At 47.9% G+C, this 15,770-nt stretch overlaps 1 protein-coding gene across 1 annotated transcript in view; it reads left to right on the top strand.

Annotated features, from left to right (window-relative positions):
• fras1 (Fraser extracellular matrix complex subunit 1) overlaps nt 1-15,770 on the top strand; it is a 109,196-nt gene that overhangs the window by 82,749 nt on the left and 10,677 nt on the right. The window contains exons 35-53 of the mRNA XM_031570638.2: nt 146-178; nt 2,236-2,367; nt 2,778-2,906; nt 3,174-3,421; nt 3,806-3,957; nt 4,925-5,087; nt 5,214-5,346; nt 5,773-5,960; nt 6,243-6,399; nt 7,702-7,965; nt 8,358-8,546; nt 8,768-8,887; nt 9,503-9,682; nt 11,219-11,343; nt 12,012-12,152; nt 12,483-12,710; nt 14,167-14,280; nt 14,665-14,815; nt 15,096-15,255. Coding sequence (XP_031426498.1) covers nt 146-178; nt 2,236-2,367; nt 2,778-2,906; nt 3,174-3,421; nt 3,806-3,957; nt 4,925-5,087; nt 5,214-5,346; nt 5,773-5,960; nt 6,243-6,399; nt 7,702-7,965; nt 8,358-8,546; nt 8,768-8,887; nt 9,503-9,682; nt 11,219-11,343; nt 12,012-12,152; nt 12,483-12,710; nt 14,167-14,280; nt 14,665-14,815; nt 15,096-15,255 — 3,007 coding nt within the window. The remainder of the gene's footprint in view (nt 1-145; nt 179-2,235; nt 2,368-2,777; nt 2,907-3,173; nt 3,422-3,805; nt 3,958-4,924; nt 5,088-5,213; nt 5,347-5,772; nt 5,961-6,242; nt 6,400-7,701; nt 7,966-8,357; nt 8,547-8,767; nt 8,888-9,502; nt 9,683-11,218; nt 11,344-12,011; nt 12,153-12,482; nt 12,711-14,166; nt 14,281-14,664; nt 14,816-15,095; nt 15,256-15,770) is intronic.

Below are 15,770 nucleotides of genomic sequence, written 5' to 3' on the forward strand. Positions count from 1 at the left end.
TAAATCCACATCTTCCCTCGCCGGCGTTGGTCCAGTTTGGCTTTGGCGTCCCGAGTTCCAGGAGCCCTTGACACTTCTTCACACTCCCACATGTAACGTTCTCTCCTCCTCTTCCCCTCCCCTCCTCTCCTCCTCTTCCCTCTAGGTCTTCCCGAGTCGGTGAGCCTCCATTTCACAGGTATATTACCCCTGCAGCTCCGGATGCCTCTCTGGTGGCCTCCCGCCTCTCGCTCGCCGCCCTGATTGTTTCTCACCATGCTATCCCACAATGCACTTCTCTTTCTCATACTTTTAAACTCCATCTACACTCTCTCTCTTTTTCTCCCCCCCCCCTCCCCATTTGTCTCTTTCTCTCTCTTTTTTTTCCTTTTCTCTCCCACACACAAACGCACACACACAATAACTAATCCCTCTGTCCTCATCTCTCCAAAGCTCCATCACGCCATCCTGTGCCTGTTATTTATGGCTCCATCAGAGGGCCGATATGATCCCCTCCCCCCCACCCCCCGTCCCTCCCTTCCCCTCTCCATTGCCGGCCGTGGCCATAATGGGACACTCTATCTCTTCCCTATTGGAAGGATGCGGTAATATATCATCCTGCACTGAAGCTATGAATCACAGACCCTCGGCCGCTCATATACACTGTCATATTCAGCTCTTCCAGCACCTCCCAGTCTCTGAAAGGAAGTTAGCCTGCCTGTGCACACAGCCTCAGAGCCCTCGCTGTCCCTGGCTGACTTACACACTCGTTTTTTTTTGCAGTGGTTCTCTCTGGAACAATATTAACAATAAGGGAGTGAAATATTTACAGTATTTTATTCCTTTATTTAATTAAATAAATAAAAAATATTTATACATATTCTCAAATAGACAAAGATTTAAGACATTTTAGTTCTTGAAAGTGCCTTGCAATGCCCATGAGATTTCACCAATGCGTCAGTAAGAATCTTCCCAGACAGTTTAAAGAGCAAAAACCAGACCCCTCTCTAATGCAGGTGTGTGTGATTCTATTCCCCTGACATCCGGTATGCCTCCTCCTGCCTTCAGGAGGGAATGGCTCCTGCTTACACAGGTTAAGCCCATCATCTGTGACAGTGTGTAATGATACTGCACAGACCCTGCCTTTGATCTTGCGCTTAAAGGACTTGTTACCACTCGGACCCAAATGCTAAATTTAACCCCAGCTGCTGCTGCTGCTGCTGCTGCCGCCTCTGCTATTGGAGCTGGAAGGAGACGGAGACGGAGCCCATCTTTCGCTGGAGCTCTCTGGAGCTCGGTGTTCTGGAGTGTTCTCTCGTTATCCCGGCAAAGCCCAGGAGACGTATCCCCCACCGCAGATCCTCATCAATGATGCATAAGACAGTAGAGTGCACGCGGGATCACACTGAGCTTTAGATAAACACCTAGGGCCTCTAAGCTGCCATGTCCCTACATGGTCCAAGAGAAAGTGGAGAGGACACTTTTAATATATCCATCTACTACTCCAACATCTCTCTCTCACTCTCTCCTTCTCTCCCCCCTCTCTCTCTCCCTCGCTCTCTCTCTCTCTCCCTCTGTCTCTCTCTCTCTCCCTCCCTCTCCCCCCTCTCTCTCTCTCTCCCTCCCTCTCTCTCTGTCTCTCTCCCTCCCTCTCTCTTAACATACATCCATTTCACTACTCCATGTTCTCTTCCTCCCTGGGGTGTGTCCGTTTTCATCCACAGCTTTGGCACCCTCTGAAATGGTTCCCATGGGAGTTCTGTTTTTCTTTTCCTTCTCTGTGCTGTCTTCACACCTTCATATGCCAGTCCAGTCGCCACAGAACTTCTTAAAACCATCTCTCAGCGTGGAAGCACTGTGATCGTGTCTCTTGTCTCCAGTGAAAGATAACGTTAATGAACCTATTTATAGATATTCCATTAGGGTGACAACCTTTTTTTTTATTAGGAGTGTTTGATTTGACTTTGTTCACTTTGTAGACTAGTGTTTACTTTCATAGCTCAGTGTGGATAAATGTGTAGAATATTCTGTTTAATGTGTGAATGCACTATGTGTAGTGTTTGAGTATACCTTGTTTAATGTGTTCATCTGTGATTGTGTATAGTATATGTGTGACAGTATAAGCATACATGCACAGATATGTGTGTGTAAGTACATGCATAAGTAAGGTCTAGGTGACAGTGTGTGTGTGTGTGTGTGTGTGTGTGTGTGTGTGTGTGAGAGAGAGAGTGAGTAACAGTGAGTCCTGTGTTTCAGTGTCTGATGGCGAATTCACCACCCCTGAGATGGACTTTGCCATCTTGCTCCTGGCCAACCACCATCAGCCCCCCGTCTTTCAGATCCTGGACCCCGTGCTAGAGGTCACCCTGGGAGGCAGAGCACCAGTCGGTGAGAGATCCACTAAGCGACCACACACACACACACGCACCTGCTCACGCACACGCACACGCACACTCACACACACGCACGCACGCACGCACGCACACACTAACAGGCACAGACACACAAACACACACACACGCACACACACACACAACTGCACACATCGCAGAGAGGGAGATAGCGTTATATCATCAAGGGATTTAACGGTGTGGAACTAAAGCTTTCAGAAGATATGATGTGTGAAACATGTCCTGCTCATGTACATTGTAATCTTTTTTTCTGAAGCTGAACATGAACACTCTCTAGATGATAAATAAATGTGTCTGGGGGTACACGCAAGAAAACAGTAGAGTGTGACATATGTGTGTGTGTGTGTGTGTGTGTGTGTGTGTGCGCATGTCTGTATGCGTCTGCAGGAGGGCAGCAGCTGGCAGTGACGGATGCGGACACGGCCCCCGATGAGCTGGAGTTTGAGCTGGTGGAGGCTCCAGCGCACGGCAACCTCGTCAGGGTAGACTTCAGCTCCCAGACACCCATGAGCGCCGGTGAGAGACATGCCCCAACCCTGCGTCACTGTCGTTATATGCACTAAACCAGCCAATTAAACATTTGGCTAACATATCACATGATGTGCCATGGTAGACACGAGTTGACAAATGGCTTAATTATGTAATCTCAAATACTGCGTGCAGTGATGTAGTGTCAAATGTGATAAGCTGGTTATATGTGATATCTTTATGTGTGTGTGACATATGACATGATATGATGTGACCTGAGATGGTGATGAGGTGTGTTATGGGCCTTCGGCGCAGGTGACACCTTCACTTTCAGTGACATCACCCGGAACATCCTGCAGTACGAGCACACAGGCCTGACAGCCGAGGACGACTCCATGGCCTTCTCGGTGACAGACGGCATCTCCATGGCGACGGCCACCGTGCAGGTGGCGGTGGCGGAGGTGGGCGGCGACGGGCCCAGGAGAGACCCCAATGCCCTGCTGGCCATGGAGGTGTCGGAGAAGAGCAGCACGGTCATCACCCGCTCCCACCTGGCCTACAAGGTCAGACTGAGTCAGATCATTACACCTGAGAGATATGAGAGAATGCTCAGAGAGAGAGAGATAGAGAGAGATACATCTTTTAATGAAAAGGTCTACAGGCAATCTGTGGAAAATTGGCAATCCTGTTGAGAAATTTGACAATATCAGCTTATATCTGTCTGTGATGTTTTTTTATGGAATATATCTTTAAAGGGCACTGTAAGTCATGATATTGCCACTGAGACTTCTTAAATATTAGCTTACATTTGAAAATATATGTTTCTGCTGATTTCAGTATATGTCTTGGTTTCAGCACATGTCTAGGGTGATGATCTCTGTGTTTTTATAGAGGTGTTGCAGTATTTGATTCCCACTGCTACATCTGTCTCATTAATACGTTTCCAGGACGATAGCTCCAAGGATGAGAAGATCCGCATCCAGCTGGTGTCGGTACCCATGTACGGCATCCTCACCCGCAGTGGTGCAGCATCAGACCCAGAGGAGCTGAGCGAGTACTCCTCCTTCACCATGGAAGATATCAACCGCCGCCGACTACGGTGAGAACACACCCACTGAGATCTGTTGGTACACCATGATCAAGCTGCACTGCTATTCCATCTAGGTTACTGGTTGGAGCAAGTTACCGGAATAAAGCTTTACACTTGAAATATCACACACATGATCACCTCATGGTCACTGTGGGCACAGCACAGGTTGCCATAAGTAATGGGTCTGCACACAGCACATTATGAATAGCTTAATTCATTTTAAGCTATTACTTTTTGCTTTAAAATACCCCTAAAGCTGTACGCAAACCAAAACTATATACATCAAAATGTATTTATTATTGATAATGATTCATCTTCTCATTTGTTTTTGTTGTGTGGAGGCATTTAATGACCATCTCATTCCCATTACGCACAGTTGATTTGCTTTAATTCTGTCATCTTGAGTGATGAAGTGTACCAAGTTCTGAGGCGTTATTGAAAAACAGAAGCAGTTAGCCAGACTCTGACTGGGCGAGGGCTAATTTCATAACACGGGGCTCTGCATTAACTCAGCTTTAACTCCCAAGGCTTCATCTTCTCACACACACAGAGGTTGATCAAACAGTGATGCATAATGCTTGCCGGTTATTGAAGATAGTTTAATTGCTGCTGTTTGCTGTAGGGTAGTAGAGTTATCAAATCTTTATTGCCTGAAAGCCTCCCTAGGCTCGTTACAGATGTACCCACCACTATGTGAGCTGTGTGAGGAAGCTAATGTACTCATGTGTGCTCTGTTTTCTCTGTCTGTTTTTGTTGTTTTGTGTTGTATATGTCCTTGTCTCAATCCTGTCTACTGAGTCCTTCTGCTCTCTCTTCCACTATCTTTTCTCTTTCCACCTTTCTCTTAAGCCTTCCACCTTTTCATCTCTGTTTCACTCTCTCTCTCTCTCTCTCTCTCTCTCAATTACCCTGTCCCCTTCCACTCCCTTCCACTCTCGCTCTCTTTTTTCTCTCTCTGTCTCTTTCATCTCCACAGCTATATCACATCCTTTGAGACAGGGAATCAGCCCGTCACTGACATCTTCCATTTCATTGTGTACGACGGCGAAAACAATCGCCTTGACAACCAGATGTGCACCATCACCATCACCTCGGTGCAGAGGCAGCCGCCCGTGGTTACCGTGCACAGTGGCATCAAGGTGACACAAACACACCGCAGCTCAAACAAATAACTGTTAACAAGCTCAACTCACCAACTCTCATCACTAGTCCCTGTCCACTGCCACCAAAGATGCATTTTTGTTTCTTCTTTGTACTTCATTAAGGTTCAGGAAGGGGGCAGGGTCCAGCTGTCAGCCAATCACATCCTCGCCACGGACCCGGACACTTCCAAGAAGGATCTCATGGTGTGGCTGGTCAGCCCCCCAAAGTACGGCTTCATCGAGAACACGAGGAGAGGTGAGGTGTCCCCGACCACTTCCCACACAGTGGCTGATCCTACACGCCATCTGCCTTAGTACAGTGCACTGGCTTTAGGTGGACACACAACCTCAGGCATCACTGGTCTGATTCTGTGTGTGTGTGTGTGTGTGTGTGTGTGTGTGTGTGTGTGTGTGTGTGTGTGTGTGTGTGTGGAGGCAGATTAGATAAGATCAGCATCTCTGCGGGTGTCTCCTCACACTCTGTGATCCGTGTTCTGCGCTGACCCCGACACTCTGGTAAACTCTTAGCTACAGCTTGTCATTAAGAAATCAATGACCACACGACCCTTCTCTTAGAAGAGCGCTGGCCGACTTCCAGGAATAGCTCTTGAGAGAAAGATGAAAGAAAAGACTGACGGGGTGTGACTCATCGTTCTTTCTCTTGTTTCCTCTCGTTCGTCAGCGGGGGCATCTGGTGGCGCTCAGGTCATCAGCACAGAAGTGCCCTTCACCGTGGAGGACCTAAACGGCGACCACATCTTCTACGTGCAGAACGTGCGGCAGGCCAACGTCCACCAGGACATATTCAGCTTCTACATCAGCGACGGTTCCAGCCAGACCGAGGCCTTCTTCGTCAACATCGACATCCAGGTTCGGACAGCCCCGAGTGGCAGTCTGTGTTTTCTTTTTTTAATTGCTAATTTGCTGATTTCAATTTTAATTAAACATTTTTAAATAAAGCTCAGCAATGTGGAATGGCTAAACTAGCAAAAAAATGAATTAGGCTGCAGTGGAGTGCAGTTTAATTACTCGTCTGTTATTGACTTATTGGTCGGGTGCCCTCTCCATGGCATGTGTAATTGAGTGTTGAGTGTACACTTTCCATACTGAATGCGCCCTATTGAAATTCTGTGTTTTATTTTGTCCATTTAGCAAAGTAAGGAGGACAAAGTTCCGATCGTGTCGGTGAACAACATCCAGGTGGAGGAGAACTCGGGGGTGGTAATCACCAACTCCTCGCTGCACGTGCTGGACCTGGACACGCCTGAGAACGAGATCATCCTCACTATCACCAAGAAGCCTTCTTACGGTGAGTGCCTTCTCCTGTTTCTCTGTCTCCCATTGCCCCCCCCCCTCTCTCTGTCTCTTACACTCTCTCTCACACACACATACACACTCATTTTCTCTTGATCCTCCTGCATGACTTTCTCTCTCTCACACACACACACCCACTCTTGCTAGCTTGCACTCACTGCTTCCCTTTATCTCTCCTCCTCTTCCTCTCTTCATCATATCCCACATCCTTCTCCATCTCCTCACATCATTCTCTTCTCCTCCTCATCTTCACCCTGTCCTTCTCCCTCTCTCCCTCCATCTCTCCGTGGCGTGGCCGTTGACAGCCTATCAGTCAGCGGGGCTCATCCTGCGGCTGCAGCGCTGCTCAGTCGGGCCTTGAGTGTCTGGCTCGTGTCTCCCTCTGACTGATGGCTCTGTCACCACGTCGCCTCGCCATTTAGCTGGCTTCTGCCCCCCATAAGCCCCGCCGAGGAGTCTGTTAAAATAGTGTGTGTGTGTGTGAGAGTGGGAGAGCGAGAAAGAGAGAGAGAGAGAGTGTGTGTGTGTGTGTGTGTTTTAGAGGAAGTTATGGGGGCTGGAGGAGGGTGCGGGACTGAAACGGGTGCATCACTCTTGGGTTTGATGATGGTGTGACAGGAGGGCTTTACGGGAGGAGGGCTTTATGAGGGGGCTTTGTCATTAGCCGGTGGCTGAGGGATAGAGAGGTGCGAGGCCGTGACAGAGGAGCAATGGGCCGGGACCAGATGGGAAGAAAGTTGGGAGCAGCAGACAGGGCAGGGTCTGTGCGTCGGCCAGGAAATTACACTGTCAGGTGGATGCGGGTCGGCCGGCTTGGAGGCGACTTTATTGGAAATTGTGTTTGGGGGAAGATATGTAGTTGTTGTCTGGGTTTATAGGCTTTGTGTTGTATTGCTATGACTCGTGTGCCTCAGTAAAAGTCTCTCTGTGTGTGTGTGTGTGTGTGTGTGTGTGTGTGTGTGTGTGTGTGTGCGCGTGCAGGTGCGTGTGTGTGTGCGAGGATATGAATGTTTTTGCAGAGGGAGATTGTTCTCTGTAAACAATGCCTCTTATTCTTTGTGTAATGCATTTACATTTAATTTTGCAGTTATGTTTATAGTGTGTGTTCTATGAATTTGTGTGTTTGAATGTAAAAGTAAATGTTAAATCTGTGTTGCTTATCATAGGGGTGCTCCCTATGATAAAATATTGCTTGTGTGTGTGTGTGTGTATGTGTGTGTGTGTGAGAATGTCATATATTTTCTCTCTTCTGTATCTCGTCTCACCTCACGCTCCCCTCTGCTCACGGCTCGCGCAGGTAAGCTGCGGCGGCGACAGTTCTACTCGCAGCCCCTGGAGAACGGCCGCGTGCTGAGCCAGGGCTCCACCTTCACCTACCAGGACGTGCTGGACGAGCTGCTGGTGTACACGCCCGACGGCCTGGGCCTACGCACCGACGAGGTGCGCTTCTCCGTCACCGACGGCGTGCACACCGAGTCGGGCCGCCTGGAGTTCACCATGGATGTGAAGAAGAGCGAAACGCCCAGGGCCACCATCAACCGAGGCCTGCAGATGGCAGCAGGTGAGGATTGCACGCAAGGACCTACACTCGGCCCCCTTCTCTCTGTGAAGAGAAATAAAGTCAGAGTAGGAAATACTGCTGTAGCCTGTACTAAAGTAAATTCCATATCCTGGACATTGCGGATAAATGTCCTCTATGTCCTTCATCCTTCTACTCCCTCCTACACTATTGATGTGCTGTCTGGGTATCAGACTGATCCCTATCTTCCAGCCTCGCTCACACACTCATCTCACAAACACACTGGCCATGTTTTCATTTCCTGCAGAGTTTGGTTGGTTTCATATTTCATAGTGTGACAAACTTTAAACCATTTGAAACCATGTGATTTATACTCCTCCTGAAAGTGAAGTGGGAAGGTAAGCCGTAATCGTTTCTCGTCTCTTTTTGTCCAGGTGCCTCATCAAAAATCACCGAGCAGCATCTGAAGGGCACAGACGTGGACTCGGAAAACCTGAAGCTGCGCTTCACCCTGACCAAAGACCCCACCGTGGGCAAACTGCAGCTGGCCAAAGGCAGGAGCAAGGTCCTGCTGTCTGCCCGCGGAGCTGTCAAAAGCTTCACCCAGGAGGACATCAACAAAGGTACCACCAGAGGATCATCACACCTTTGTTCCCTGGAGTTCTGCGTCTTTTTCATGGCAAATGCTCATGGCATAATCACTGAAAACGACACAAAGTACCCTTTAAATAAAAAAGGGGGTTTTAAAATAAAAAAGGAATGGTAAATAAATGAATGTAACAATATGCTTCCTGAAAAGAGAACTTTTTTGACCCCCCCCCGACACTCTCCTCCTGTCTTGAAGGATTTGTGGAGTACATCCACGAGAAGGGTGAGAACGGAGGCAGCTTCTCCTTCAAGTTTAACCTGCAGGACCCCGAGGGCAACAAGCTCATAGATCAGTCCTTCTTCATCAGTGTGCTGGGTAGGTGCCGCCTACACCCCCCACAGCCTGTGAGAGGAGCCTCCGTAACTCACACTGGGATGGGGGGGGGGGGGGGTGAGGAGTGCTATAGATCTTCTGTCCACACAAAAATGTGGTGCCATGATTTTGTTTTACAGAAATCCATTTGTTTAGAAGCCTGTGTGAAGCCTTCGTGTTCATTTTATGAGGGATTTCGGTTTGAGCTTCTCTTGCTGTTTAATGTAAATGTGTATTTATACTACAGCTGTGAAGTCAGTTTTTGTTGTAGTAAATTAGTGTATATTGATTCGATTTATTTCAAGTAAAATTATATATATTTTGATCTGTGGTTTTTGACAACATATACTTTTTTAATAAACAAACTTCCATCTAATTACTCCTTTGTTTACCTGAATCTTTTTCATCTCCCTCTTTACTCACTCTGTCTGTGTCAATATATCTATCTCTTTCTCTCTCTCTCACTCTCCTTCATTCCTTCCCTTTTCACCTCCATCTATTCATCCATCTCTTCTCTACAACTCTGCCTCTCCATCCATACCTCTCTACACACCTATCTAAATCTCTCCCCCTTCTCTCCTTTCCGTCCCTTTTGTCTGTCCTCTCCTCCCCTCTCAGAGGACCGTCTTCCCCCCACGGTGACGGTGAACAAGGGTCTGGTCCTGGACGAGAACTCGGTGAAGAAGCTCACCACGCAGCAGCTGTCTGCCTCCGACCAGGACAGCGAGCCCGGCGAGCTCATGTACCGCCTGACCAATCCGCCGCAGCTTGGCCACCTGGAGCACGTCACCTCCCCCGGTACCTGCCTCTTCTCCCCCAACTCTCTCTCTCTCTCTCTCTCTCTCTCTCTCTCTCTCTCCCTGTGCTCCACTGCCTCTGGTTCTGCATCTGTCAAGGCCCGCTCCTCCGCGACCCATTTCATTGTAATTGTAAAAGAACACAGCTGGTCTGGATTGTACTTTGGAGCACTCGACTCTTGGGTCCCTGAAAGGCACCAGGCTGGTGATTGTAGCTAATTAGTTTTGAAGTTTCGAGATTAGCTGTTCTGATGAGGTCGATTACTTCCAGTTACTTTACATATCTGGCGCTTGTTGTTTGAGCTAATCTTCCCATTCATTTTGTTCATGTATCTCTGTCACCCTGTGAAATGTCATTCCTCATACTTGACACCTCTCTGACTCAGATTCTGTTTTTCAGTGCCTATTCGTCTAATTTACCAACCACCTTAAGCACCTTAAGTCCGATCACGTTCTCTCTTCCCCTGCATGTGAACGAGGCACCCCTGATAAGAGGCAGCTCTGTTCCGTGTTTGGCCCCCCCTCTAGACACAGCCACTGTAGGAGATAGCCGAGCTCTATTTGTAAATGAGGGATTCCGCCCTGCTGAGATTAGCCTGAGAAGCCGGCCGGTACGAGCCCTCTCTCTCGCTCTGCCTCATTTCCCATGCAGCAATGAGCACTAGGGAGTCAGGCGCAGTTTAGAGATAGCAGCCGGGAGCGTGGGGGAACTGTGTTGCGTGAATTGGGGCTTGGCGCATCTTTAAGCCTGCCTTGTTCCTCCGACAGCAGCCTGCCACTCACCCTGCCCCAAATGCGTGGGGTTCTCAGCTGGGCCTTTGGCGAGCACCTCGGTCTAACTCGTCCTGCCCCCTCCCCTGCCCCCTCACCATCTGCCTAGCCTCACATGGTGTCGTCCACGACTACCACATCCACATCCACATCCACTGATTCTAAATTTCTATGCCATTAAATAGTTAGGGAGAACCGTCTAGTGACTGTGGTTGTTTTTCATGTTTTTCATTCTCTTTTCCATATTAATGTCCTCTTTCTGTTTCATCTCATTCTCCCCACTCCACACCTGCTCTCCTCCTCTCTCTCACCCCCCTCCCCCTACACATTTGCACTCCTCCTCTTCATGCCTGGACCCTACTCTGGGAATCTCTTTTCCTCTCCTCTTCCTCCAACACTATCATCCTTCCCCATCCCCATCCCCATTTCCATCTCCCAACCTCTTTTCCTCACTCCTCCTTTCCTTTCATCTCCCTCTCTCCTGTGCTCTCCTTTACTCTTCTGTTCGTCCTTCTGCTTGCATCACTCCTCTGTTCCCCCCTCCCCTCCTCTCCTCTCCTCTCCTCTCACCTCCTCTCCTCTCTTCTGTTCCCTTCCCCTCTTCTATGCTTTTCTACTGGTCTCCCCTTTTCCCTCCCCTCCCCATCCCCTCCCATCCTCTCCTCTCCTCTCCTCTCCCATCCTCTCCTCTCCTCTCCTCTCCTCTCCTCTCCTTACACTTACACTTCCATCCCATCCCCTGTCTTCCTCCTCTCCTCCTCTGCAGGCACACACATCAGCACGTTTACCCAGGCAGACCTGGCCTCCCGCAGTGTGCAGTATGTTCACACCAGTGAGGAAGAGAAACACTCTGATGACTTCACCTTCACCGTCTCAGATGGTGCTAATGAGGTTTGGAGGACAGCTTGTGTGTGTGTGTGTGTGTGTGTGTGTGTGTGTGTGTGTGTGTGTGTACACATTTATATTTGCCTGGGTGTACACATGTGAGTAAGAGTGTGTTTGTGTGTGTGTGCATATGTGTGCATGTGTATGTGTGACTGTGTCCAAAGCATGGAAGCGAAAGAAGAACAGGGGGAACAAATCAGGGGCTGGCCTCTTGGTCCCCTCAGCCTTGAGTAATGAGGACCCGAGTGGCCCGAGCACACACTCACTGGCCGCCGCTGCCGGCCTCGCCTCAAAGAGATTAATCAGCGGCCCTATGGAACACATCCCACAATGCACAGAGCCCATAGAGTCCAGCTAGTCATGTGTGAACTGTGCTGTTCACACAAAGGGGCCATTAACATATGGGCTAGCCACAGGGAATTAGCACACTGCAAATTGCTTTGGGTGGAAAGTGCTAAGTGGATGCTTCTCGCTCTGTCCAGGGTTATAATGTACCAGTAAATCTTCTTTTTATTGCCAGACTGACCAACTTTTGTTCAGTCATCACAATATATAGAGGTATAAACAGTGGTAATGTTTTCACTGCCTGATACAGGGGATTGAAGATGTCACTCTGTGTGTGTGTGTGTGTGTGTGTGTGTGTGTGTGTGTGTGTGTGTGTGTGTGTGCTGTAGATCTCACAGACGTTCTACATCACCATTCGGCCTGTGGACGACTCGCTGCCTGTAGTGCAGGTGCCAGGGATGCGTGTGCAGGAGGGGGTGAGGAAGACCATCACTGAGTTTGAGTTGAAGGCCACCGACGCTGACACAGAGGTACAACACACACACACACACACATACACACACACACACAGAGTGACAGGTTGACAGGTTAACACACACACAGTGACAATTTTGCAGGTTCCCTCATACACCCATGCAAATTGACAGACACACGCACAACCTTAGACACACAATCAAACACACACAGACTCTCTCTATCTTAATTAGGTTGCTGATAACATGGTCTTATTAATGGCTCTGTGTCTTGTCTGTTTTCTCTCTCTATCTCTCTGTCATAACCTTTTACTCCCTCTCTTCTCTCTCTCCCCCCTCACTGGCCCTCTTTCTAACGTCCTCCTGCTTCCGCTTCTTCTTCTTCAGGAGGACGCCATCACCTTCACCGTGGTCCAGCCGCCCCGGCACGGCACCATCGAGCGCACCAACAATGGCCAGCACTACCGGCAGACCAGCACCTTCACCATGGACGACATCTACCAGAATCGCATCAGCTACAACCACGACGGCAGCAACTCACTCAAGGACCGCTTCACCTTCACCGTGGCCGACGGCACCAACATGTTCTTCCTGGTGGAGGAGGGCGGCAAGGAGGTGTGTGTGTGTGCGCACTTTGTGTGTTCATGTTTATTTTAATGTGTGTATGTATGTGTGCATATATGCATGTATGTATGAATGCATGTTTGTGTGTGTGTCTGTGTGTGTGTTTATTTCCGGTAAAGACACACAGTTCATGTGGGGTGTCTTTGGAATCAGGGACAGGCAAAACTTGGGTACTCTATCAGGTCGGTCCCCTGCCATGAACGTGCAGCCATAGTTTACAATGTAGCGGCTCTCCCAGTCAGACTAAGATATCATAGTCAGGAAGACATAGAGGCAGAGGCTCAGAATGCGCCCTTTGTGGGGATTGCATCATATTTTACTCCAGGTTTTTTTAGCCATGCTATAAAAATGGAGATGTTTCCTTGAGTTGTTACCTCTGGCTCAAGGTTGTAGCAGAGTTTTCTGTTCCTTTGTTTAAGCATCTTTGTATTTGTGTGTGTGTGTGTGTGTGTGTGTGTGTGTGTGTGTGTGTGTATGTTTTTGTGTGTGTGTAGGTTAAGGTTTGTGTGTTTGTACGTGTGTGTGTGTGTGTGTAGGTGAGTTTGTCAGTGTGTGTGTGTAGCTAGGTGAGTGTGTCAGTGTGTGTAGGTGAATGTTTGTGTTTGTGTGTGTGTGTGTGTGTGTGTGTGTGCAGTCTGTTTTTAGCCACCAAACAATCAGTATGCTTCTGAAAAATGTTCGTCACAAACTGTCAACTCATTTGTCTGTCCCAGTCTGCCAGTGTTAATACACAGGGGACTCTCACTGTCATTTCTCTCTCTGTCACAAGCACACATACACACATATACACACACATACACACTTCCAGACACTTATACACACACTCCTTTTTCTCTCTATTTAGCACTCTCCTCCTCTCTCTTGCTGTGTGTGTTGGAGGTGATGGGCAATGTATTTTCAAGGTGCAATGGGTAAAATGGGAGGGGTTTGAAGACTTTTCCTTTTTTTATTTTTAATGTGATGCTGTAAGCATGGTTGATTTAGCTTCTTAAGGTATGTGTTTTATTGACGTAATCACGTAAGTTAGATAGAGGTCTAAGGAGTGTTACATTTCTCTCTCTCTCTCTCTTTCCCTCCCTCCTCTGGTTCCTTCTCCGGGGTCATGTGTCTTTCTTCCTCCCTCCCTCCCTTCCTCCCTTCCTCCCGGCAGCTGCATTTACCATTTCGCCGGTGTCAGCATGTTCTCACCACACCTGACAGAGGGTGTTTTCTTAGTGGGCAGCTGCGTCTGGAAGTGCTTCACCTTGTCAAAAAATGTAACACGTAATGACAGCACTTATCACCAGAGCGATGGCTGTCCATTCCTTAATCCTTTCCTGCCTCTGCAGGGGGTAGTGTGTGTGGGGGGAGGGGGGGGATTCAGTTTAAGCCTTATCAGAAGTAATCTTTTGCCCAATGTGGTTGAAGTGAAGAGAAAAAAAAACTGTCCTGCTGTCACCTCTTCTAGATTGTGACAGCTGCCCCTCAGAAGTTTAAGATTGACATCCTCCCTGTGGACGACGGAACGCCTCGCATCGTCACCAACCTGGGCCTGCAGTGGCTGGAGTACATGGACAATAAGGTAGCCATGTCTGTTTGTGACATTCTAGAATGATCACTTCATCTGAAGGTGTTGCTCTTGACTATTCTTTTGTTCTACAAAAACAATGAGCTTTCCATTGGATAATGTTTGACATAGATGTGACTCAGGTGTTGGCAGTACTTTTAAGTTTAACTCTGCCACTACATGCTACTGAGGTGTAGAAAAAAAAATTAACTATGAAACATTTCTATTTTATTGTTTAATCATGTCCCGGTTAATCGGGTAGCCAAACTTTGCAGCTGCTCGCACTGCATCACCTGGATCCTCTGAGTCCTGTGCAACAATATCCCCCTCTACTGGACAAATATCATATTGTTAGTTACTCAGATTTTCAGAATGCACATGATTATGTGTTGTTTATAGGCCACAAACCTCATCTCAAAGAAGGAGCTGCTGACTGTGGACCCTGACACAGACGATGGCCAGCTGGTCTATGAGGTCACCACATCGCCCAAACACGGATTCCTAGAGAGCAAACTCAAGCCCGCCAACCCTATAACCACATTCACTCAAGGTAATCCTCAAAGAACAGGCTCTCTGTAGGGATGGGATCACCTAATGCAGTATGCACTCCCAGACAGATAGACTGTAAAATCCCAAACCTGAGCAGTCTTCCTGGAGTTGCTGATTTTGGCATAATGTATTGCAAGCACAACCTAGCAAGATGCAAGATATCACATAACCCCCTAATGCAAGATATCACATATCCTGATAATGCATATTGCCCAGTTGCTTTGATCAAATTACTTAGATCTCATTTGAAAAATCTGAAATGTGAATGTCTGTCCTCCCAGCGGACATCAATCTGGGTCTGATTCGCTATGTGCTGAACGAGGGCAGCGTCAAGGAGACCAGCGACAATTTCAAGTTCCTGGTGAAGGACAGCAAGCCCAACGTCGTCAGCGACAACATGTTCCACATTCAGTGGTCCCTCATCAGCTTTGAGCACAAGAGGTGAGTGCTGCAGTCGCTCTGCCATTCCCTCTCTCGGAGTTACATTTTAGATTTTTAGATTAGATTCAACTTTATTGTCATCGCACAGAGTACAAGTACTGAGACAACGAAATGCAGTTCAGCATCTAACCAGAAGTGCAAAATAGCAGTACAAGTGCAGAGTATGTGCATATGTAAAGTGGAATATATAAATAAATAAGATATGTACAGTAAGAAATAGATATGAAGTATGAACAGTATAAATAAGCATGATGTGCACAATTTGTCATGGCCGCCGTAGAGTGCTGGACCCTTCATCAATGGCACAGGCTGCAAGTACATATATTCTCCTTGGCACACTTTTTTTTCTCATTTTTCTGATTTGATGGTAGCCACAGTGTATGTACAACCCATTTCTTAATGGACTGGAATAAAAATGTTCAAACGAGAAAAAGTCAACTAAAAGTCTATATAACTAAATCATGGTATGTCAACAGTTCTTTGTTTTCTGATACATGCCATGAAACAGACACACA

Source organism: Clupea harengus, chromosome 7, assembly GCF_900700415.2.
Source record: "Clupea harengus chromosome 7, Ch_v2.0.2, whole genome shotgun sequence".
NCBI lineage: Eukaryota > Metazoa > Chordata > Actinopteri > Clupeiformes > Clupeidae > Clupea > Clupea harengus.